Source organism: Aethalodelphis obliquidens, unplaced genomic scaffold, assembly GCF_003676395.1.
Source record: "Aethalodelphis obliquidens isolate GAN/ISIS:26980383/991018 unplaced genomic scaffold, ASM367639v1 scaffold48, whole genome shotgun sequence".
NCBI classification, from domain to species: domain Eukaryota; kingdom Metazoa; phylum Chordata; class Mammalia; order Artiodactyla; family Delphinidae; genus Aethalodelphis; species Aethalodelphis obliquidens.
This window is the reverse complement of record NW_020837992.1, coordinates 4,720,579-4,745,963: the sequence shown is the minus strand read 5'-3', so window position 1 is coordinate 4,745,963 and position 25,385 is coordinate 4,720,579. Positions and strand designations below refer to the sequence as shown.

Here is a 25,385-nt window from a genome sequence, read left to right as displayed (position 1 = left end):
AAATATTATTCACCCTTGAAGACCCAGACCCAGGCCACATCCCTTACAAAGTCTTCTTGGGACTCCCATCTAGAGCAGTGCTCTCCCATGATGACAAAGTGCCGTCCACACAGCTACGCATGTAATTTTAACTTTTCCAGCAGCCATATTTTAAAGAGTAAGAAGAGACAGTGGAAATTAATAGTAGATCTTATTTAACTCAATATTTGCTAAATTTTTATCTTTTCAACATGTGTCAATAAAAAATTATTACTGTGCTATTTTACATTCTTGTTTTCCGTGCTCAGCCATCAACATCCGGTGTCCTTAGAGCACATCTCTAAGGACTAGAATTCGAACTAACCCCATTCCAGATGCTGGTGACCACACGGGCCCATACATTGGACGGCGTAGAAGTAGTATTTTCTTTGCTCTGAATTGCCTCAGCCCTCTTTCAATACCTCTCTTAGAACACACAACACTTTTCTTGTTTTTATTGCTAGTCTGTTTGCAACTTGAAGGTGATGGCTGTGTTTTAATGTTGCTGTTGATTTTATTCCCCTAAGGTGCCCAGCCCTGGTCTTTCTGTAGGACATGATCTATGAATATGGGTTGATGAATGAATACAGAAACACATGATTATAGGAAAGACAGAGCACCCACGGAAACACCTGACTTTGAGGGCCTCCCTCCAGTCCCTGTGACATTTCTTTCCTCTGGCTTGCATATGGCTATGAGGTCTTTGAGAAGAGAATAATTCAAATTTTAGGAACCACCCCCCTTATAAGTTTCCTGTTTCACTTTGCTCTTCAACTCAGTGTATTTAAAAAAAAATTCCCACCAGGAGGGCCCAGGAAACAGGAAAAATAGTTGTGCTGTTGGTTTCACGTTTGGAGAAGAACAGGCTTCTCACTATCTCTGCGGCACTTGGCGTGAAAGTGGGCTTTGTTGCTGTAGACACTGCTCCCATTCAGGGCCCCCTTCCCCAGCTGCTGAGAGCTGGGCTGTGTTTTGACAGACGGGCCGAATGCAATGCAGACAGTTGTTTTAATTTCCAGCCAGATGCAGACATCACTCACACGGAGCCCGAAACCCAGGAAAGGGAGGCCGGGCACTGGGCTGCGGCTCTCAGGCCTCCGAGGGCGGGTTGGAGGGGGCTGGCGGAAGCCCCCCAGGTGGCTAGGGTCACAGATATCCTGAAGGGCCGAGAGTCCCAGGCCCGGGAGAGGCATGCTGGGAGAGCGTCTGGCAGGCACCTGCCGGAAAGGTGCTTCTGGTAGGAATCACAGGACGTGAGTCAGGGGTCAATGGTTGCTCCTTAAAGTGGGGTGCTATCAGTGGCTAGTGGCGTGGCTGGATCTTTGAACTGTCCAAGTCATTCAGGACAGAAATGAGCAGTCTCAGGAAGGAGTTAGGCAAACTGTGGGAAATAGAATCCCTATGTCAGAGTTAGAAGGACTAGGGCAGCCTTCCTCTGGGGGCAGAAATACCTTCCACAGCCTCCCAGACACATGTCACCTTGACTCTGCTTACACGTCCCACGGAAGGGAGTCCCTGCTGGAAGCCAGGTCTGTGCACTGGTGGACAACCTTGACTTTCTTCTGTCGAGCTTTCCTGGAACTTTTCACCCATGAGTCTTATTGCAGCCACACTGCCGCCCTTCAAACAGTGGCAGATAGCTTCCACGGCCACCCTGACATTCAACTTCTTTGACCTAAATAAACATACAGGTCTATCAGCTGTACCTCAGATGCCACACCTGGGTCCCACCCCATCGTGACCACCCTCTGGAAAGTTTCTCTGGTTGAACAACCCTCCTCTTAGAGCAGGTTGCAAAGACCTGAACTGGGAACTCAGGTCATCTCCATCCTGACACCATGTCCATTAATGCAGCCCATGATCGAATTAGCCCCTTTAGCTATGACATCACCCTGTCAGGTCATATTGGACATAGAGTCAATTCAACCCTCGGACCTATTCCGCATGAACTATTTCAAATCAGCTACTCCCCCAACCTCCATTTAGAATATCAATTTTTTCACTGAATTGCAAGATTTTATATTTATGCTTTCTGCATTTTGTATTTTTATTATTAAAGGGAAGTTAGGGATGCTTAAAGTTGATCACGTCACTCAGAGAAAAGCTTTGTAATTCAGAATGCTAAGTGTTTATGATGTGGGGAGAATGAGCGGGTGTGGGGGGCACCCAACAGAGAGAAGGAAGGTTCCTGGGGCTGGTACCCAAGACCTTTCGTTGTCTGGCCCCTGGTTCCATGCCACCAGCCTCATCTCTCAGCCGCCCATCCAGTATACACTCCACACTTGAGTTAGGCTGAACTTAGCCATGATTACATTTTTTTTTTTTTTTTTTTTTTTTTTTTTTTTGCGGTACGTGGGCCTCTCACTGTTGTGGCCTCTCCCGTCGCGGAGCACAGGCTCCGGACACGCAGGCTTAGCGGCCATGGCTCACGGGCCCAGCCGCTCCGCGGCATGTGGGATCTTCCCGGACCGGGGCACGAACACGTGTCCCCTGCATCGGCAGGCGGACTCTCCACCACTGCGCCACCAGGGAAGCCCCATGATTCCTTTTGTTCGTGATAATCTCTCAGCTAGGAATGCCCTTCCAGGCATCTGCATTGGGCCCACTGTTACCCTGATTCACCCTTACTCGGCTGGTCCCTTCCTCCAGACAGGTTGTGCTGGACGGCCCTCCTTTAAGGTGCCAAGGCCCCCAGGGCACACGCCTATTGCCTGCAATGGATGTCGAGCACAGTGTAGAGCAGGTCTCGGTTTGTAATTATCAACTCCTTCTGGGCTGCGTGCTCTTCCGGGGGGCAGGATCTGGGTCCTGTTCGCTGCTGTTTCTCTATCACACAGCACCGGAGCCTCTCATAGTGACATCTGATAAACAGTTGCCGGGTGAGCAGTATTAGACTCCATCCCGAGCCTCTCAGGAGCACGCTGTGAAGGCAACTCCGTCAGATCCTTTGTCCCCCTGCTAGAGGCAGACCACTGTGCCGCTGGACCGCAGGTTGTGTTTCCACTTGGGTTTGCACATCCAGTAGGTGGGGGACCTCTCTGCCCTGACAAATGAGATTCCATTCCCAGCCCAGCAGCCTCCAGCCCCAGCCAGTAACAGATACCTAGGACATACCAAATGCAAGACTTCAATCTTCTGACCCTTTGCCTGGCCTTAATGTCACACCTGCTAAGCAGGTAAGGGTGAGTAATGACCAAACAGGCCTGGCCCGTGTCCCCGCAGGGCCCCACCTGGAAGCCAGGAGGAGGCCACATCCTCTGGGGGGCAGGGGCTTCATCTGTACATTCCCACTTTCCCCAGCAAGACAGGCAGCTCATCTCTGTTCCCATTTAGCCAGACTTTTCAAAGGATGGGAGATTTACTAGAGAAACTGAATGCAGGCATCAGAGAATGGGATAATTGGATCCAGGTGGTATGTTTGGTTGGCTGTAAAAAGACCATGCCATTAGATGAATATTATTTGATAGGAAAAGTTTCTCCTTCTCTCCCTTTTTAAATGTTTTCTGTGCAGGCAGGATGTCTCAGCCCAAGCCCAGCTGAAAGCTCTTCAGAGACGAGTTGGTGGCACTCAATAGCCTTTCAACAGAGTTAACCATTTTCAGCCTTTGCCAGGAGCAGGGCCAGCTCTCCGGAGGACTTTAGTGCAGGCAAAGAGAAACTGGAGGATTTGCTTCCACCTCCAGCAAAGGCAAGAAGCCTGGGGCCTCTTAGCTGTACCTGCCTCGTGCAGGGAAAACAGATGAGAACACTGAGGCCACCGATTCACACACACCCCCACTGTCACCTCTTAGGGGTGGTGACAGTGCAAGTGTGGTTAGGTGTAGTTGAGTCTGAACGCACCTCTGCGAGGCGTCACTCCCCGATCTAACCTGCTCTCTTTTTCCTCTTGGCCAGATCACCAGGGTCCCTGTGGAATCCTGTGAACAGTACACGACTTGTGGGGAGTGCCTGAGCTCGGGGGACCCTCACTGTGGCTGGTGTGCCCTGCACAACATGTAAGTTTGGCACATTCTGGAAAAAAGCCTGGAATGCAGAAAACCAGGTACTTTCCCGGGAGTGTTGATGAGGGATGTGACATCAGTTCGTAGGGGGAGAGGAATTTCCCTCTTCTGAGCAGTCATTCTCATCGTGGTTGGAGTGCTGAGAACAGGAAGAGGAAAAGAGGCCACGGGTGGGCCTTCTTTCTAAGTGCAGTGCCTCTGCCTCTCTGTTTTTCATTTCACCTCCAAAATCTGATCCCCCACCCCCTCCCCCCCGGCCAGCTCTGAAGTCTGTACCTTTTCTACAGGGAAGGGTAGTGGTGTTGGAAGAGCTCACAAGGGAAGTTGTAGAATCTCTAGGTTTCCCAAGAGGCTCCTCAGTGTAGCCTGAACGAGGTGCCTCCTTCCTGGAGTTTGCACTAGAGTTGGGAAGCTTGGACTCCAGTTAGCTGCTGTGTGACCCAGGATGGTCCACTGCCAGCTGTGGGCCTCCATTTCCCCATCGCTAAACAGGGGTAATGCCTACCTCGCAGGTGAGCTGAGAGGATTAAATGAAATAATAAATGCTTTGGCAATAAGGAAGCTCAGGATAAGCTACACAAGTCAAAATAATTGTTATGGACACAGAAGCCTTGGGAGGACCCTTCTGGCCTCATTAATTCCGGATTCCAAGAAGTCTGCATCTCACTCCAACTGGCCTCACATCCCTATTCAGATACACCCCCTGCCATTGAATACCAGCTCAATAGAAATGCAAAATCGCACTTAAACTTCCTGATTCGAAGTGCCCCAGAGGGAGAGAAGAGGGTGAAAACTCCAAAGGCAGGAGCTGGCTAGGAATTCTGTTCCCCAGTGGAGTTGGAAACTCCTTGGCTCCGTGCCAGCCGGCAAAGCATCCCCATAAAATGTGCAGAGTTTAGGGTGGAGGCGGAGGCGGAGGGCCAGAGTTCAGGGTCCTGCACAATAGCTCTTGGCTTCCAGCCTCTGCAGCAGGTGTTGGGAGGGCTGTGGAGGGAGGGAGGGAAGCGGGCACCTCACAGATGCAAACTCCGGACTGGATTGGAGCCCACAGATACCGAGTTCCCTGCTTAGATTTGGAGGTAAGGGCCTCCTCCAGAAGTCTTGCCAGAAGCGCTGTCACCAGAACCCGGACAGTGAGTCTCCATTTAGGTCAGACCAGTGGTAAAGAAACTGACGCTGCTCCCACAATGCCCCCAGAATGGCAAAGGTGGCTACAGTTGGGTTCCCTTCAGTGAGGCTGGCCTGACAGCCAGAAGGCTCTCTCACCTCAAGGGGATTTCTTTCTCCACAGAATCTGGCAGCCACTCCCAGCTTCAGGCCTTGTCCTGGGCTACCTGCCCTCTCACTGTGTGGTGGTGGGTAGATCCGGCCATACTACCCACTCCCTGCTCTCCCTGCCAATCTAGCCTCGATGTCCAAGTCTCCCGGAGGCCCCAGACCACCCCGTCATCCTCCTGGGCCAGGTCAGCTGGGGCTCCTAGAATGACTGGACCACATGAAGATAGTCTCAGATTTCCTCTGCTGTCTGAGCTCCTTCCCTGTCATCACCTGCCAGGGCACACCTCTCCTTCCAGCAGCTCTGTTTGCCAAGAGCACATGGGGAGCAAGTTTCCTCCCGGTTATACCCAGAGGTTTCTCTTCTTCTGGTCCCTCTCATCTTCACCAGCCCCTCCGGCAGTGTCCTCCCACCTGTCGTCATCCGCCTGCCTGGGTAACAGGAATGAGTGGATGGACGACCCCAGCTGCCAGGCCCACACACTGGCTTTTAATGGAGGCAGAGGCCTGAGAGAAATTGCTCAGGAGCCTCTGGGTCCGGGGGGGATTTGAAACCTTCCTGTGTCTTCTGTATGCCTTGCTCTTGCAAGTGCGTTATTGTCTCAGAGGCTATTTATCTCTGTTAGGGCTGTTGCCATATATAGTATGATAAAAAAAGAGCCATTTCAGTGAGTCAATGAGATAAAGGCTCCAGTCAAGAGCTCACTTTAGAGCTATCTTAAGGATTCACTTAAACCTCAATAATTCTTTTCTTTGACAGCATTCATATTTAGGTCCATTATGTGCCTGGAAAGGAAGAGGGGGGAGGGACTTTGGGGGGAGCTCAGGTGGGAATCTCAGCCTGGCTGTGGAATCTTGTAGTGTCCCCACTGGCTCTTTGGTTGGAGAAACACCAGACCTGGAGCATGTTCCCATGTGACTTAAGTGGCCACCAGACGCCCCTGTGTGCAGGCGTCACAGTGCCCACCTGCTGCTCTAGGCAGAGAAGCCAAGAACCAGAGATGAAGATGTGAGGAGAAGCGGCCACACGGGCCTTCTGACAGGGGCAACCCTGCCTGCGACTCCCTGTCTGTCTCTCTCTTTCCCACCGCAAACATTTATTGAAAATATACCATGGACAGGTAGAATAGCTCAATGCATAAAACATGGTCCCTGCCTTCAAAGAGCTATGAATCCAGCCACAAGATCACTTGCATGCTGTCCCACACAGCTAAGACCCTGTCCAGGTTTTTCAATATCCCTGGAGGAGAATAATAATATTCAGAATCATCATCATTAACATTGTTCTTAGAAGGGCTAAGAACAGGCCACTTTCTAAACACTAGCTCGTTTAATGCTTACAGCAAGCCTATGAGGTAGTGTATTATCATGGGCCTCGGCATTCTACAGTTGAGGGGACTGAGGCGAGGGGAGATTAAGGAACTTGTCCGAGGGGCCACAGCTAGTAGGCTGTAGATCTGGGGTTAGAGCCCGGGCATCATGGCTCCAGAGTTCACATTTTTAGCCTCTTGCTTGCTACTTCTCACGTCCCCAACCTTCCCTCCCTCACTCACCGAGTTTCCCGTAAAGGTGCCGTCCCTCTAGAGCTATTCTTTATGTCTAAACCACATCTCTTGTGTTGGCGGTCGATCCCACTTCTCTTAGTCTGACTTTAACTGCAATAGAGACCATCTGGGAGTCACCAGGCCCTCTGGGATAAGTGAATGTTGTCATGAGAAGACGGACACAGGCCTCAGAGCAGCAAAGCCTTCTCACTTACCTTCAGGGGACCCTGGAGCCTCCAACAGATGGGTCTCAGAGGCCTGACCGCTTGTGGATCTGTGTCTGTGGCAGGTGCTCCCGCAGGGACAAGTGTCAGCGGGCCTGGGAACCTAATCGATTTGCTGCCAGCATCAGCCAGTGCATGAACCTCGAGGTGCATCCCAGCAGCATCTCAGTGTCTGAGCACAGCCGGCTGGTGAGTAAACTCATCCGGAAGGGTGGAGGCGTGGGGTGTGGGACCCGCACGAGTGTGGGTGTGTTCCTTTAACACTTGCGCAATGTAAATGGCTCACACTTTAAATGCTCCGAGGAAACTTGATCTTTGTAGGAAAACTATGGTAACTCTTATTGTAAAGGGCCTAGTCATTCGCCATGCCCCTTGCAGATTCATTACCTATTGATCTGTTTTGTAAATCTAGATTTTGCATTTAGTAACAAACAGCTACAGCATAATGCAATCCAATGCCATTCTTTGGTATATGGTGTATTTCAATCGTCCACTTGATACAGTGTCTCACAGAAACCTGGAGTTGCCTTTGTGCTTGTATATGAGAGAGACACAGACAGACAGGCAGACACAGAGAGACCGAGACTTAATTCGCAGTATGTGCTTAGAATATTAAAGAGGATACAATGGTCCTTAACCACCTGTCGAGTTGCAACCCCAAATACTTCGTGTCCTCAGGCCCTGCAGGATTATTTCATTCTGGAGGTTATTTGAGCATTCACAAATGTTAATTAGTTAATGAACCTTCCAAGACTTGCGTTCATTCATCCCCACCGGGAGGTTTTGGCTCCCATGGAGCTGAGGGAACAAACAGCAGAGTTTGTACCTAAGTCTCTCAGCCCCATGGAAACGAAACTGGGGCAGAGATTCAGCAGCAAACAAATGTATAGAAAGGCTAGGTGATAGCCATTGTGACTAAGAAATCCCTGCCAGGTGGGATGACAAAGGGAGACCTCCCTCCGTCAGGACTCGCCACTTGCAGGCTGCAGGGTGTTGTCACCATGGACCCTCATGGGCACTCCCCACTGGGAGTCACATTTCTCACCTGTTGTTTCAAATACCACTTAGATACTATATTGTGGTCACTTAGTACAACCCCATTTCCAAGTACACTGAATTCAGAACAGCGTTTTACCATTAAATGATTTCTCAATCAACAGATTCTTCTGACACTCTGTGATATTTTTACCATTCAGAGGAGAGTGTTCAAACTTGAAAGGCCTGCAAACCACTGACCTAGATCACTGGGTCCCTAAGAAACAGCAGGCATCATCTGAGCCATTAGTGTTCACTTCCTGCCTTCCTCTGATCCCCTAAACTCCTTGTGAGGCGACTGCCCTACTCTAGGGGAACTGTCAGGGGGCAGAGAGCCAGAGAGGAACAGAGAATAGAAACTCTAGGAAACCCACCACCTTGGCAAGCAGACCCTAAATGACAGCCAGGCTGAGGCGCCAGCTGTCTTTCGCCAACCCGGTAAACTCCTTATAAACCTGCAGACTGGTGATACGTGTTCTCCCATGATCCAGGGCTAAGGCTTATTTGTGAAGGGCTCAGCTCATGACTTGCTTTCAAGTTTGCATGATTTCATGTCAAAATGAGCTGGGTCTGAGATGGGTTTTGGGACCTTTCCCCCTAGCATCCCTCCCTTCTCCTCCCCCCAGTGCTTTCTGCTGCTGGACAAGACTGAAAAATTAACGGTATTAATAATAAAGACCATTGGCCCTGCACACCCCTTGCAGTGCTACTGTAATTGTTCAGTGTCAAAGCTAGAAGATCACCTGGAAACAACATCCTCTTTATCGATGGGGTCAGTGGAGATGAGTGAGCAAGTGGGCAATGGCGGGACCGGGCCTGGAGCCCAGGTCTCCTGAGCCCCAAGGGCTCTTCCTACAGCATTATCCCTCTGCTCCTCCCACAGCTCAGCCTGGTCGTGAGTGATGCTCCTGATCTGTCTGCGGGCATCTCCTGTGCCTTTGGGAACCTGACAGAGGTAGAGGGACAGGTATCTGGGAGCCAGGTCATCTGTATCTCACCAGGGCCCAAGGTTGTCCCTGTCATCCCTCTGGATCAAGGTAAGAAGTGTCTGCCATGAGAGTCATATGCTAGGGGCTGCCCTACCAGGGTGGCCAAGAGAAGAGGACCCAGGGAACAGGGTGGCAAGTACCAGCACAGACTGACTGACAGTTGCCTGACTAGGTCTTCTTATGCCAGATACCAATAGGGCTTATAAACTTGTTTGAGTCTGAAAGCAAACTGTCATGCCCCAAAGCAAAATTCAGGAAGAGGGAAATCCCTTGCTCCCATTTGGGTTAAGCCTGCACAGTGCATAAAGATTTTTTCCAGACTTCCCTTCCCTTCGAGGAATGTCAGTGGTTTCAGCCAGTGGTTTTCAGTGGGTTCTCTCCATAGAACTGGGGGCTTTCAGAGCTTTTGACCTGATATTTCTTTTTTTTTTTTGAATTTTTGAATTTTATTTATTTTTTTATACAGCAGGTTCTTATTAGTCATCAATTTTATACACATCAGTATATGCATGTCAATCCCAATCTTCCAATTCAGCACACCACCACCACCACCCCTGCCACTTTCCCCCCGCTTGGTGTCCATACGTTTGTTCTCTACATCTGTGTCTCAATTTCTGCCCTGCAAACCGGTTCATCTGTACTGTTTTTCTAGGTTCCACATATATGCGTTAATACACGATATTTGTTTTTCTCTTTCTGACTTACTTCACTCTGTATGACAGTCTCTAGATCCATCCACATCTCTACAAATGACCCAATTTTGTTCTGATATTTCTCTTTTTTTAATTCTTATTCTGTATCGGTGACCTGATATTTCTGACAGTAACTGTACATATTTGACCAAACAGGGGACTCTGTGGGATCTGATCCATTACCTCCTCCCTAAGAGAGGGGCTGGGGGCGTCTGGGTCTCAGTGATGGGCTGGTCATCAGCAGGATGAACGGGAGTCTCTTGGAAGAAGATTCAAGGACGTTCCATCTACCATCGGTGCCCCAGAGGAGCCCTGGAGTAGCTGAATGATTTACCCTCAGTCTCTCCACTGTGCCCCAGATTTGTAACCCTCTCCTTTTTTTTTCCTTTTTCCAGACTGGTTTGGGCTAGAGCTGCAGCTGAGATCCAAGGAGACAGGAAAGATATTCGTCGGCACCGAGTTCAAGTTCTACAACTGCAGCACCCACCAACTGTAAGCACGCCCCTCGCAGCACTAGTAATTGTTCAGTATCAAAGCCAGAGGATCACGCAGACCAACGTCCTTCTATAGAGATGAGGTCGGGAGAAATTAGTGAGCAAGCAGGTAACGGCAGGGCCAGGCCAGAAGGAGTCTTGCCCTGGGTCTGGATATGAGTGTGGGGTTTTTCTAAGTTCCCTTAGAAGAAGAATCATATTGTATTCACCTCACAGTCTCCCAGTTGGACCTGGCACATTGTCTGGAAGAGAGTAAGCTCTCCATAACGGTTACTTTTCAGTTATATTCCATTTATTCGGTTGTATTAAACCGAATGGCTTCACTCTCCACAGCCTCTGATCTCATTCGGTCTCCCTTGCAACACACCCTACCCTCAACTCTCAAACTAAGAGTTAAAAGAGGGTTTGAAGTAAAAACAAAGGTCGTGGCTCAGGACCCAGAAGAAAAGGTCTCCATTTTATACCAATTGGTGGTGGATTTGAACATGGAGACTGACAACCAGTGGAGCTTGGACACATCATCCATGACCACATGAAGAAGGGACTCAGAGATGGGGAAATAGCCTCACCCAGCACTCAAATAAAGGACTCAGGCTGGGAGAGGGAGAGGAAGCTTTAAACTATACCGTGGTCCAAACTGAGCCTTCAACTTTTCGAGGAGGAGGGGAAAACCAGACCCAACCACCAGCCCTCAGAGGGGCTTAAGTGCAGCCCAGCTAACCTCACCAGCCATCTCCAGCAGCAGAATGCCTACCAATTGAGTGCCCTTGGCTGTGAGATCCAGCAGCTGCGCAGGAAGCTGGGAGCATTTCATAAGTAAAAAGCAGGACCAGGAGTGGAGGGGAGAGAGACCCATACTTAGTTTCTGCTGGTTCCTCTCTCGAAGTGAAACTGAGACTCCTTCCATACCATCTGGAAACTCATGCACCATTTAGATTTAGATTTAGAAAGAGGGAAACACGTCTCTATAATAGGGCCACATAAGGGCCATGTGACCCTGGTCAATTAACAAGGAGAGAGATCAAGCAACGGCTCCACGCCAGAAGGAGCAGTACCTGAGAATATTCTATGGACCCATCCTTCCCATTGCCCAGGGCAGGAAAAACCTGAGAACTCCAGCAGTATCAAGTCTGAGGGTCTAGGCTGTGGGCACGATGGGCCCAGCAGTCCATGTGGGGAGAGGGTCTGTTTGCAGCTAAACCCTAAAGGATTTTAGCCATCAAAATAGGCAAATGAGCCTCCTTAGTCTCCTCTTTTCTGGTCTTGATTTTTCATGATTAGAATCATCTTCTAGAGTTCTAGGGTCTCCACAGTAGCTAAGGAAAGAGACGTACCTGAGCCCCATTTGGCCAAATCAATAGATGTGCTGAGAAAGACAGAACAAGTGGTAAAAATGGCCTGGGAGGAAGCAAGGCAGGGCAGTATGTGGCTGAAGCTGAAATGAACAAAATTGCCCCTTACCCACTGCATTCCAATCCCATTTTGTTGGGAAATGCAAGCATCTTGGAAAGCGAACTTCCCACAACACAGCAGTGAAGGAATACATTGTTTGTGAGAGCATCCACATCTCCATGGCAACTCAGTGTGATGTCACCACTTTCAACCATATTGCCATGGCAATGGAGATGCTGTCACAGGCAACAAGTGTTAGCAGAAAAACAAAACAGGTATCCTTGACACTAAAGATTCCATTTTATTGCAAAACACTATCTTACCCTTCTTTACTCCTGGCATTCACAGTTAAAAATCACAGAGTCAAGTTCAATTCTTTCCTTTTACTATGGTACACTGAGGCCCATAGGGTATTAAGTGCTGCAACGAAGGTCACAAAATTAGCCAATGGAAGAACCTGTTCTAAAACCCTGATCTCATCATCCTTGGTCCATTTTCATGATTTACTTGCTGAATCATAAGATGTTAGCAGAAGCAATCCATCTGGGCTAGGTTCAGGAACAAAATAACTAGGGGCATATCTAGAAAGGGATAAAAATATTTGGCATGGAGAAGAAGTGTAGATGGGCTAACGCACCCAATCCACTGTGGAGTATTAGCCAGTGGCCCCTGGATCAAGCCCCATCCGCCCAAATGTCATCAGAGCTCCCACCAGGTGGCGCCAGATTGCAGACCTGGCCGTGTCCCTTCCAGGTTGGTCTAGTTGTGAGAGGCTAGACTAGAGGATCTGGCAAGAAGCAGGAAGAACAACCCTACCTGCAAAACCCGTTTGCCTGACAGTGGTCTGATCACACACAGAGAACCTAGATAATACACACAGCCTCCAGGGGAAACCAGAGAGAAAGAAGTGCTCACTCACCCTGGGGAGAAAGGCAGAAGCCACACACATAGCCTGTTGCTATCTATGCCTGGCTACCTGGAGAGTGGGATAAAGGTATCATTTAATACCGTTTACTCCCCCAAAACTCAGAAACACAGGTGGTGTGAACCAATCATTAACACTCCAATGTGATTTAAGAGCTTGAAATAACAGGTGATTTAAGCACTTAAAAATAATACATTTAGCATTGTTAATACTTTTCCAAATCACGTCCTATACATTATCTCATTTGACACGAAACACCCCATGGAGTGGACGGGAAAGTCTTAGTACAGACAGATGAAGAAATTCCGAGTCAGAAGGTAAAGTGCTTACTCAGGGTGACCTCAGTGGCAGTGGCAGAAGCAAAACTGCAACCAGATCTGCCCAATTGCTATCCCTGCGCTCTTTGGGCGATTCTGTCTTTATTTATTTATTTTTAATTTATTTTTATACAGCACGTTCTTGTTAGTTATCTATTTTATACATATTAGTGTATATATGTCAACCCCAATCTCCCAATTCATCCCACCCCGGCGATTCTGTCTTATAAGGGGTGGTATGCTGCCAAATGTTTAACCACCAGAAATCAGGGGGAAAACGTATTATATGGCATTTTCCAATTTCTATGGCATAAATACTCCCTCCATGGCTAATTTCCAGCTGCTATCATGATGCCAACCGCTTGTAAAATTCCTGAAAATATGAATAATTGGCTGTCATGAGCTGATACAGACCAGCTCTAGCACACCACCGGTTTCTAAGTTACATGATTCCCGCTCGGAACACATTTTTCTCTCAATTTTCTGGTCCCGTGAACATCTTAGAGGGATAAGCCACCATTCTCAGGGCTGGGGATGCCCCACCAACCTACCCCTCCGAGAGTGAGACTAGGATAACAGACTTCCATCATGACGCATGGGCTACCAGGCACCCTTACCTTCCCGTTCTGCTGCCTTCTCTTTGCCTCTTACTGTCTCTATCCTTGCAGGTGCCTGTCTTGTGTCAACAGCGCCTTCCGCTGCCATTGGTGCAAATACCGAAACCTCTGCACTCATGACCCCACCACCTGCTCCTTCCAGGAGGGCCGGATCAACATTTCAGAGGTAAGCATAGCTCACCCTGGCGCAACAGCAGCCCCAGTGAATCTGAGTGGTCCTCCTTTTTCAGATGGTCCGTCCAACTGCGTGGCCATCTCCTTGCCCTGGTCCATGTTGGTCTTCCTCCCAGAGATGTTAGAAAGCCCTGGTATTATAGAGCTAAAAAAAGTGGCAGCAAATACCCCAGAGAAGGAGAAGTGTACCATATTTGCTAGACTCCTAAGACTGTGTGCATTCAAAACCTTGAGGGGACCTGAGGGTTGAGACTGAAAGTTTAGAGGAAATATATCCAACCGAACAGGCCCCATGGTCTAGAAGAGTGTAGTGAATGGCGTTTGTTCTCTGAGTCTAAGCCCTTTGCTTGGCTGCAGACATCGTCTAGTTCAATAGAGCATTCACTCTTAGCCACTCTTTCATGCCAACCTCCCTTCCTCGTCTAAAATTCAGTGATTCTTTGACTCTGGTGTATGACTGTGTGGGTGGCCTTACAGAAGAGAGAGGCAGTCAGCTGGTGAAAAGAACCAGGCCTTGCTAAAAGTCCCATTTTCTTGTGTAGTCAAAGTGCCATCCCTAAGGCCAGACCCACTTTTGTCATCAACACAGTGCAATATCAGATTTCTTCTCTTTCCAATGAATATCGCACCCAGTGATATTTCCTTGAGGTTGACTTTCTTACAAATTCATAGCAGGCCTTAGGACAACGGAGCCTGCTGGGTCAGTGTCTAATGTTTTTCATGCCCCAGAGTGACCAGTAGGTGAGTTTGAACAATGATAGAGACCTTATGTATTCCCACAAATGCACGTATGTATAAATATACATTCACCTCTCGTTCCACCTTTTAGAAAATCCGCAAATGTAAATAAGTGACAGTGTAGCGTTTGCAAATACTGCTACGGCCTTTATATGTCTCCTTCTTGCACTAGGCTACAGGCTCCTTAAAGGCAAGGATTACATATTATCTTTAAATCCTCAGTGCCTTTTTCAGTGAAAGTCTGTAGCATGCATGCATGAAAGCACAGAGGAACCAATGACCACTTTACCCAAATGCCATTAATAGGAAGTGTTCCTTGGAGCTACTTGTCTAAGATTTCAAGAAATAGAGTCTTTTCTGTCTCCTAATCTGGGTAGAAGTACTGGTTGCTTCCATGCATAAACACGAGAAAGTAAGCCTTGATATACATGTCAGCATGATGTACAATTTAAATACCTTATAATTTTATTTGTCAATCATACCTCAGTAAAGCTACATTTTAAAAAATTTTTAATTTAAAAAGAAAGTAGACCTTGAAAGGTTTCCCAGACACACACACACGCACATGCACACACACACACACACGTGACCATGAATTCTTTTGAGCTCCTGAAACAATATGTGTTACATTCAGCCAGAAAAAATGGAGTTTGCCTGTCTTGAATGAGAGACACACAGATGGTGCCCACAGGCGGTATTTAAGGCAGACCCAACCACAGATGCCTCAGCAGGATGGAACCAGTTACCTAGTGCCCTGAAAACCTTTCAAGGAAGGCTTTTCCTCTGGCCAGTCTGTATGCTTTGATGTAGCTGACCAGGAAGTGCCAGCCTGGTCTTAGTGGACACCGGAAATTAACCCCAGCCCTGGGATCCTGCAAGAGGATGAGACTGCTTTCAGGCCAATCTTCTTACCCAGAGGAAAGGACCCATGCATGAGCCGAGGGTATGGTGGGAGAGGACCCCCAGCTTGGGTGTCAATAGAAGATCGGCCTAGGGAGGCAAGGAGGCCAGGGCAGGGCTGTGCAGAGATGAAGGGTGGGCAGTGAACGGTCATGGTAAACAGTCTCAGAAACTGACCTTCACAGTGGCCACTTCTAACCTCCGAAGTTTGTTAATAAAATAAATCGAGGAGGACCACAGAGTGCAGAGGGGGAGGGTGACGCGCAGGTCCAGACTAGGAGGAGCAGCTGCTTCACTTCCATCTGGCTGCCGGGCTCCCCTGGGCAAAGAGAAACCCGAAACCAAGCCTGACAGGGCCCAACGGGCAGCTGGAGTGAGGGCAGGAGAGGTGTCAGCCCGAGCGAGACCAGTAACTCTGCCCCGTGTGGAGGCCGAAGGGCTGAGGCCCAGAGGCTAATTGAAATCATGCCACCTCCCTCTCACCCTTTAGAAGTCGCTGGAACACAGCTGCCTCTCAGCCACGGGTGACTCAAGAATTCCAGAGGACTGGGCCTGGGAGAAGCTGTGGCCATCCCAAGTCAGGATTAAATTAATACTGAAAGAGCCCTGCGGGGAAAACCAGAGGCTTCCCATCTCCTTTTTCATTTCCTCCCTTAATGTCTGTTCCTTGAGGTGAGAGAGATGCCTTTGTCTCCGTCACCTCCCCCTCGCCCTGCTGACGTGCACTAGCCAGCAGGGCCCCAGAGACTGGGTGTGGGCGAGGGTGCTCTGGGGCTCCTGAGTTTACTCAGGAAAGGAAATAGGGCGCAACTTCCGAGGAGGTTGCCAGGGCCACAGCCACTCCCGTGTCCTTTCTCAGCAAACAGCTCCCAAACCCCACTCTGTCCTGTCCAAAGCTCTGCTTTGGGGGGGAACCCCGTTCCTGAAAATGTGGGGAACAGCAAAGGTGCACATGGCCGGCTCGAGTGAGGTTCCCCTTACTCAGTTAAGAGTCCTGCCTATGTCCTCAGGTTCTTCTGGGGACTGGAAATCCCTTAGGTGCCTCTTTGGGGCTCCTAGAATATCTCTTTTCCACTTCCAGTAAGGGCCCCCCAACTTCGAATCAAAATTTTACATCTGTCTTCTTCCTAGAAGCAATGTATAACTGATTAGCTCCATTGATGTGTATAGTAACATTAATGTATCACACATTTGCATTTCTCTCACGTGTGACAGGAGGGTGGGGGATGGGGGGACCAGTGGCATCAGCATCGCTTGGGAACTTGTTAGAAATTCAAATTCTTGGGCCTCATCCCAGATTAGGCTGAAGATTGAGAACCACTGACATATGGCATCTCAGTTGATTCTCACAACAGACCTTCAGTTTCACATAATTCATATTTGACAGATGTAGTAACCAAGATGCTAAAAATTGGGGGTTTTGCCCAAGGCTACAGAGAACTCAGGCATCCAAAAAGGCAGAGTACAGGATGCTTTCTCCAGAAAATCAGAACTGGTCCGCTTGTCTATTTCCACGGTCGCAGCCACACTTGTGGGTCTAACCTCAACCTAGCCCTGCACCGTTGGTCATGAGGGACCCTCACAAATCCATCCCCACAGATGCAGAAATTGCCCATGGAATACAGGTCAGTAGTGCTACTTCCAGATACAAAGGCAACCAGGACATGAGATGAATCTGCCTACTTCTTTCCAGAGGGCTGATGGACCAATCCCACACTTAGTCCCGATAACCAAGAACCACTGTGCTAGAGTGAATGCAATTCAAAATAAAAGTATTAGTAGTTAACATTTTTTGAGTGCTTATTATATATACAACATTATACATGCACATTTTTATCTCATTTAATTTTAACTACTCTATGAAGAGGATTCTATTATAGATAAATAAGTTGATAAGTTTAAACCATTTTCCTATGATCCTCACATAAATGCAGAAGTCATGATTCAATGTTCCCAAGCTGGTTCTAAGGATGTTGAAGTCCTCCGACCCTGTGTTCACGTACACATGCGAGAAGTATGCAGTAGTAGTGTTAACGTGGTTAACCCAGTTTATCACCACTTACAACAGACCTTCATGTCCCTCTTGCCTGCAGTCTAGGGTTGTCAGGTATCACAGGCCCCATTTGATAGATGAGGAAGCTGAATTTCAATTGAACCGTCTCTTGAGCTCTTTTAAGGTAACGAGCCAAACCTTTCCCCCACTCAGAGCACAGCAGATCTCTGATGGGGTCCCAGAAATCTGGGCCTCCCTGGACCGGATCAAGCTGTGACATGGTGTTTGCAAGTGGGTGTGCGCAGGAGTATGTATGGCTTTCAGCTTTAGAAGCTCATCTCCCTCCATGGCTAAACCAGGCCTTGTGAGATGTAGATACACATATCTTCTTTACGCCCTGTCCCAGAGGAAAGATAGAACCAAATAAATCCGATTAGCTTCCCAGGATGCTGGCTGCTCTGTCTCTTTGAAGTCCAGCTGGTGAAGATAATGTCATTTCCACATGGGAGAAGTCGTTTCTGAGGGCTGAAGGGTCCCCAGCGCTCAAAGCTGGAGAAGCACAGCTAAACAGGGTGGATCATGCGGCCCAAAGGTCCGTACACAGGGCTGCTGTGCCAGGGTCCTGCCCTCCCTCTGGTCGTGTCTCCTCCTCCGCAGCTCACCCCTCCCCTGGGATGTTCCCCAACAGGACATCTGCTCATCTCGATAGAAACTCAGATTGCTGCCAAGAAGGGCCATCCTGCTGCCAGTTAGCCTAGAGGCAGAAGGCGGAGTAAAATGACCTACCGAGGTCATTCAGGAGACTGGGCGGGTCTGCAGAAGCAATGGAGATTCTAACAGTGCTCACAACAGTCTTCACATGCTGCAGAGGAAGCCTACCATGATTATTTGTTCTCTTGTTCTTAGGACAGGAACTGTGTGCATGCATGGGTGTGTACTCACAGAATCAAACAGCTTGGAAGTGGCCTTATTGTAGCTAATGAAACCCATCACCTTCCTAAAGCCCCAGAGGTATCGAAGTTCCAACAGCTTGGCAATGTTCAGGCTGCCGGCTCTCCTGCACCTGCCTTCAGCCCTCACCACTGCCATTCCACCTAAGACTCGCTGCTCTCTCAAGATATTCACCAAAACAATCTCACAACCCAAAGAGTCTGTATCTCCCTGTATTTCCTAGGGAGAAGAGAGTGTACCTGGGCACCAGCCATGTCTTCCCTTTGCCCTAAAGAAGGGAAGGAAGGATGCTATTCCATCTGGCCTGAGAGAAACAGACAAAAAACAAGCAAAGCCTAAGGCATTCTTTTCTCCTGGGGCAATCTTGGAAGCCTGTTTAGGCGTTTGGAAAGCCCCTAGTCATCATCCTTCAATTTAGTCCCAAAAAGTCTGAAAGTCTGACCATGGGAATTTTTTCTAAAATTGTAGAATCTCTTTAAAAAACTCATAAAAGTACTCATAAAGTCTCCTTATGATTCTCCAAGTTCCAGGCTGGACCAGACAGCACAACCCAAAGGATGAGGGTGTGTGGGGAGTGCGTATTTGTGTGTTCGTGTATATACACATGCATATATATATTTTATGTCATAGTTAAAAGGATTCTGCAATCTTGTTTACTAACCTAAGACACTGTACTGCCAAAAGTACATCTTTAAGACTCCGCTCATGAAATTTGAATTTGTTCTCTGAACTCATTAGAGATGAAAAAACAACTGGTCACCCTTTACAATATATCAACTAGTTCTTTTTTTTTTAATTTTTAAAACTGCCTCAGTTTTAATTTCTAATACAGTAAACAAAAGTTCTTGAGGTCCTTAACAATTTTTTTCTTAATAGTTTTTTTAAACAAATTTGTCTATTTTATTTATTTTTGGCTGCGTTGGGTCTTCATTGCTGTGCGCAGGCTTTCTCTAGTTGCGGCGAGCGGGGGCTACTCTTCGTTGCGGTGCGCGGGCTTCTTATTGCAGTGGCTTCCCTTGTTGCGGAGCATGGGCTCTAGGCGTGCGGGCTCAGTAGTTGTGGCTCTCGGGCTCTAGCGCACAAGCCCAGCAGCCGTGGCACACAGGCTTTGTTGCTCTGCGGCATGTGGCATCTTCCCGGACCAGGGCTTGAACCTGTGTCCCCTCCTCGGTGCATCTGTCCTCATCTGTCGGTGAACAGAAGCCACTGCGTGAGTACCACGTGCATACCCCAAAACACCACGCAACGCTGTCCTGGCTGCCCTCCGCGCCACCGCCGCCGTCCCGCAGGCTCCTGCCAAAACTTTTCCCATTAATCCCCAGATCCCTATCAACTAGTTCTGATTCTGAATATCTATTCTCTCCCTCTCTCTCTTACAGGTATACACACACACATGCGCACACACACACACACAGACACACCCTCATTATACCTCAGCCTTATTTCTAGTCTACATTTAAATTCTAATTTTTTAGACTCAATGGGAGTTTTTTAGCCACTAACAGGAAATAGTATCTCCTTTTCAAAGGGAAGCCTGGGTTTCCCTAAAGTGGTGTTCATTTTTTTTTTTCTCTTGGCCATAAATATATGAAAGACTGTCAAGAGTGCCCGTGGGGATTGAAAGTAAAAGTGCAGTAAAGAGCAAGTTTATGAGTTGGCAGCTTGAGTGACTGATTTCTAAACAGGGACCCATCTGTTCTGGGGTTGCCTTATGCTCCTGTCTCCTGTGGAAAACTCGCCTGCTTGATATCCTCACATGCAGTCACTGAGGGATGGCACTGTGACCCGTGAGGTTCCGCCTGACCCTCCTAGATAGGTTTCTGTGGGAGTAGGTTTCTGTGGGAAATTTCTCCTGGACCCAGCTTTTCATCAATCCTCAGGATTCCTTAATAGATATAGATGTTCCAATTTAGTAATTCTGTGACTCCAGAAACAATGACCATTTCCAAGCCCAGCTTCGGGAATCAAACTCCTGCTCAAGTCTCTAGATGTTCAGAAGGCAGGACTTTACCTCATCTCTAAAAAATCTAGGAAGTTGGAGCCAAATAGAAAGTTTGAGATCGTTTTGTCTGTTGCTTTATTTTCTTATTTTCCATTTACCCTCCCACGAGCAACGACTACATGTCAGGAATTTGGATAAAGCCTGGGGATACGGAGGCAAATAAGATGCAGCCTAATCCTCAAGGCTCACAGACCAATAAGGAAGACAAGTCAATGAGAAACTGCAATTCTGAGGGCTAAATGCGATCAGGGAGAGTATCCGTAACCCATCCTGAGGGCCAGTGCAGGGAAAGGGTCAGGGATGGCTTTACAAAGAAGGAGCTGCAGCGTTGAGTTTGAAGGCTAATTAAGAGGTAATCAGGGCTTCCCTGGTGGCGCAGTGGTTGGGAGTCCACCTGCCGATGCAGGGGACGCGGGTTCGTGCCCCGATCCGGGAAGATCCCACATGCCGCGGAGCGGCTGGGCCCATGAGCCATGGCCGCTGAGCCTGCGCGTCTGGAGCCTGTGCTCCGCAACGGGAGGGGCCACAACAGTGAGAGGCCTGCGCAAAAGAAAAAAAAAATAATAAAGAGGTAATCAGCTAAAGAGGGCTGAGTCAGGGGCCAGGAGGAAGATTCGGGGGGTGGAAGGGGAGTGTTTCTGGTGGAGAGAAAAGCATCTTCAAAGGATCAGAGGTTGATAAGTGAGAGAGATGGTCCCTCAGGACTAACCTTAAATTCCTCCGTGGTATGGCTGGACCACGATGCCCAAGAATCACAGGGTAAGAAGGAGGCAGGGGCCAAATCATGAAGGGAAGGGCTTGCTCCTGCGGCCCCTGCCTAAGCCCACACTGAGCGAGAAGCCCACGGCTAAGGCAGTCCATTGTTTCACATTCCTGTGGCTTCTTACCAGGGATGCCTCTGGCATTGGGAGAGGGACCATTTATTGTTCCAGACTGTCCCACACCTTGAGGAAGTTCAGCATCCTGCCCCACACCCGGCAGTAAATGCCAGTAGCGCCCTCTGCAGGGTAGCAACGTACCAACACCCACCCACACACACACACCTTCCCAAAGGCTCCCTCTGAGAACTGCCACCACCATGGAGGGGAAGGGCACAGGGAAAGGGGTGCCTTCAAGACGTTGCCCAGTTGATCCCCGGAGACGGGAAATGATTGCACATGGAGGAGGCTGTGTGTTCTCATTGCCAGAGGCCACTGGGCAATGTCTTCCTGGAGAGGGAGAAAATGGGCAGGGGGTGGAAATTGTCAAAAGGTGGTCATTTGACCTCTGGTGGAGAAGCAGCCTCTAGAAGAAGAACTAAGGAACACCACTGTCCTCCTCGCTTCCTCCCTCTCTCATGGTCCTTCCCACAACGCCTCCACAGCAAGAGTTTATTTTTTCTGTTTTGTTTCCCAAAGCGATATGGTCTTCATGCAAGGCTTGGTAATGAAGTGAGATAAAAAGCCAGAGCGAGTGTTTAGAGCGTTGCTGGGAGGGCTTGAGCCACCTCCTGGAAAGGCCACTCAATCGGCGCTGGGAAGCTGAGGCTGCCGATAACAGGTCACCTTGGGCACGGACAGTGCAAGAGGAGCTGGGGGACAGATGAAACCCAGAGGCGGGGTGTCCAGGCTGGGGACAGGGACGCGTGGAGCATCTTTTATCCTGTGTCTCAGGAGATAAAATCCACAACCTGCCACGCGGGGCTTGAAAATTAATTCCTAAATTGTAACACACACAGCAGATACAGGACAACTTGTGGGACGGGGATGATGATATCGAGGCCCGGGAGCTAAGAAATAGATTTCATATTCCCTGCTGACTCCATGTGCCCCTTAAATGAGGTACATCCTTGTGGGCAGCCCGCCTGGATGCAAGAGGCTATGGCCTGGCATGGAAGGGCTGTCCACCACCCGGGCTTGGGGAGCAGGGAGGTATGAGCCAGGACAGACCAGACAGAGGCTCTCTGCTTGTTCCCCAGGACTGTCCCCAGCTGGTGCCCACGGAGGAGATCCTGATACCCGTCGGGGAAGTAAAACCAATCACCCTCAAGGCTCGAAACCTGCCCCAGCCTCAGTCCGGCCAGCGAGGCTATGAGTGCGTCCTCAACATACAGGGAGCCGTCCACCGGGTCCCCGCCCTGCGCTTCAACAGCTCCAGCGTCCAGTGCCAGAACAGCTCGGTAAGAGCACCAGGGCAGGGCTTTCTCTCACACCTGAGCCACGGCCTCATCCTGACCTGCCCCGGCTTCCAGAACCCTCCGGGTCCACAGGCTGACCCACGTCTCCAGGGACAAAGGAGTCTCCTGGCATAAGCTGATAGCTTTGTGCCCTTTCTGAGTTGAAAGAATACTTCTTGGCCTTTGGTGAAACTTCAGCCAACGCCAGTCAACTTGACCCCAAACCCTGTCCGCATTCAGGGAGTGGATCCGCTGGAGGGCAGGGCACCACGCGGGAGGAGAGCTGCAGAAGAGATCAGTGCAAGTGGAAGTAGAGTGGCATGAGGGGAGGGGGGAAGGGAGGAGGAGGAAGCCGTGAACTCCAAGAGCAGCAAGGGTTAAACCAATCCCGAATGCCAGACAGAAAGCACGAGGTGTTTAATTATACTACTAGCCCAGAGAAGATCTTTTCATCTGCTAACTCCCTGTCTCCCTGGGGGGTCAGCTGGGAGATGGGGGGGATGTGACAAAGGTGACAGAGGTGCTGAGGGAAGGTAATTCGCCCGGGAGAGATAAAGAGAATCTGGGCCTCTTATCAGGGAGCTGTCAGATTCCCGGTCATGGGCACTTGATGAAATTTGTAATCGGTAGAAGGCCGCCAAGCACCCGGGGAGGGTGGGAGATGAGAAAGCAATGGAGCACAACAAAGGGAGGAAGGTGGCAGGAAGGGCCGGAGTGACGGGCCCTGGGAGCTAAGTGGCCGGGCTGGGCAGTCCCCACAGAGGGGATTCCCACAGAGGCTCAGGGGCTGGGCCACCAGTGGGGCTGTTTCTGATGTGTCTGAGGGCTTGAGAGTCCTCGGTGGGATCAGCATGGGAGAAAGTCCACTCCCAGCTACAGCTTGGGGGCCTTAAATGGCAGAGCTGATCAGATCTGTGCCCAGAAAGCTCTGGGCACTTTCCCTAGTGAACTGTTGACCAAAGTAAAGCTCACGTGCAGAAAGAAAGGGCCACCACAGGGCCTGGCCAACCAACCGAGGCACCGCTGTGTTACACACATGCTGTGCTCAGGGCTCTGGGATTTACAGAGCGGCATGTGGACTTTCTAAAGAGACTAGACTTCCGCGTGAAAAAATGCAAAGCAGCTCCCGGGAAGTGCCTGGTTAAAGACAGAAACACCAGGGGATGGAGAGGTTGGGGAGGGCTGGGAGGAATGGCAGAGAAGACACCTGGGGAAGGTGAGTCTGAGCTAGACTAGGAGAGTAAAGGTGGTGAAGGGTGGAGGCTGTCGGGGGAGGGAAGAATTCTTAGGAGACGTGAACTGAACACATACAGAGAGGGGCTTGGGTGGGTGTGCTTGGAGACAGGTGCTTCAAAGATTCTGGAGGAGAAGTGGAAGAGAAGGTTGGAGAACTAAGTTTGGATGGGATTATAGGGGGTATTGAATGCCAACTAAGGGGTTTGAGCTGGATCCTGTGGGCATTAGTGACTAGCAGTCGGGGGGAAGACACCATAGGGATAATGTGAACGGTGCACGGGGTTCCTGTTTCTCCCTCTGGTCCTCTCTCAGCCCAGAGGGAACCAGAGCCCCTGGTTTCTTTCCTGGTCCCCTGAGATAGCAGCAGCTTCCCCGCCCCCCCGTGATAGAAAGCCTCATGAGCGTGTACCTCTGCCCCTCTCCCCACAGTACCAGTACGACGGGATGGACATGAGCAACCTGGCCGTGGACTTTGCCGTGGTGTGGAACGGCAATTTCATCATTGACAACCCTCAGGACCTGAAAGGTAAGCAGCTACTTCCAGGTAGAGTTTTGGGGTTTTTTTGCGGTACGCGGGCCTCTCACTGTTGTGGCCTCTCCCGTTGCGGAGCACAGGCTCCAGACGCGCAGGCTCAGCGGCCATGGCTCACGGGCCCAGTTGCTCCGCGGCACGTGGAATCTTCCCGGACCGGGGCACGAACCCGCGTCCCCTGCATCGGCAGGCGGACTCTCAACCACTGCGCCACCAGGGAAGCCCCCAGGTAGAGTTTTGATCTTTCCGTGACCCTGGGAAAAACTGGGGCTGGAAGGATCAGAGCCGGCCAGCTGCTGTGCCGTGAATAATACACTGCCTCTGTCAGCGTAATTCTTCAGAGGATCCTAAAGCAACATTTGGCGCCATCAAAGCAGTCCTGTTGGGAACCTGTTTTATTACAACCAGAGCATCCGCTGGGTGGCTGCCGGTTCATCACGTTTTCCTTCGGCTCCCGGAGACTTTGAAGTGTCTGTGGAACCGGACCAGGAGAGCAGCAGGCAGGAATGTCCTGCCAGTTTCCCTGGAAATGGAGATATTATTTCCAATCAGGTTCTGGTTCCCCTGTCCTTGGCCCCAGTCACTGCACAAGGGAGGTTTGAAAGGCGGCTCCCCTCGTCCTGAGGTGGACGGGAGGGACCAGCTTGCTGACTTGAGGGCACAGCTGTTGCAAGGAAGCTCAGGAAGGAGCTGGGCTGATGCAGGAGGGGGTGTTCCATGAGGCCACCTCATTCGTGTCCTACACACCCATGTGGAGGTCCTCCTGGGTGCAGGCAGGCTGCCCCCAGTGCAGCATTCCTCCCAGATCTCAAGAATGACAAAAGTGACTCCAGTTTGATGAGCACTCTGGCTAGGCACTCACTAAGTGGTTTATTTGAGATTATTTTCCTAATCATCACAACAACTCTGAAGGGTATGTACCAGTATTATCCTCATTTTATAGATAAGGCAACTGAGACGCAAAGAAGTTAAGAGATGTACCAAGACTGTTCACTTTGGCAACATATACACTAAAATTGGAACGATGCAGAGGTCATGACCTCTGCACAAAGATGCTGCAAACTCACAAAGCATTCCATGTTTTTAAGACAAAGACTGTGCAGTATAACTTATATGTGGAACCTGAAAAAAAATGTCCAACTCACAGAACCAGGGTAGAAGAGTGGTTGCCAGGGGTTTGA

At 49.6% G+C, this 25,385-nt stretch overlaps 1 protein-coding gene across 5 annotated transcripts in view; it reads left to right on the top strand.

Moving 5' to 3' along the window:
* PLXNA2 (plexin A2) overlaps window positions 1-25,385 on the top strand; it is a 221,583-nt gene that overhangs the window by 134,014 nt on the left and 62,184 nt on the right. For 3 of the 5 annotated variants that reach the window (XM_027082878.1, XM_027082879.1, XM_027082883.1), the window contains 8 exons: window positions 3,913-4,013; window positions 7,128-7,251; window positions 8,981-9,134; window positions 10,174-10,270; window positions 13,575-13,689; window positions 18,235-18,339; window positions 22,239-22,439; window positions 24,102-24,198. In XM_027082878.1, the coding sequence (XP_026938679.1) occupies window positions 3,913-4,013; window positions 7,128-7,251; window positions 8,981-9,134; window positions 10,174-10,270; window positions 13,575-13,689; window positions 18,235-18,339; window positions 22,239-22,439; window positions 24,102-24,198 (994 nt within the window). The remainder of the gene's footprint in view (window positions 1-3,912; window positions 4,014-7,127; window positions 7,252-8,980; window positions 9,135-10,173; window positions 10,271-13,574; window positions 13,690-18,234; window positions 18,340-22,238; window positions 22,440-24,101; window positions 24,199-25,385) is intronic. The other 2 variants (XM_027082880.1, XM_027082881.1) reach the window with 1 other exon arrangement.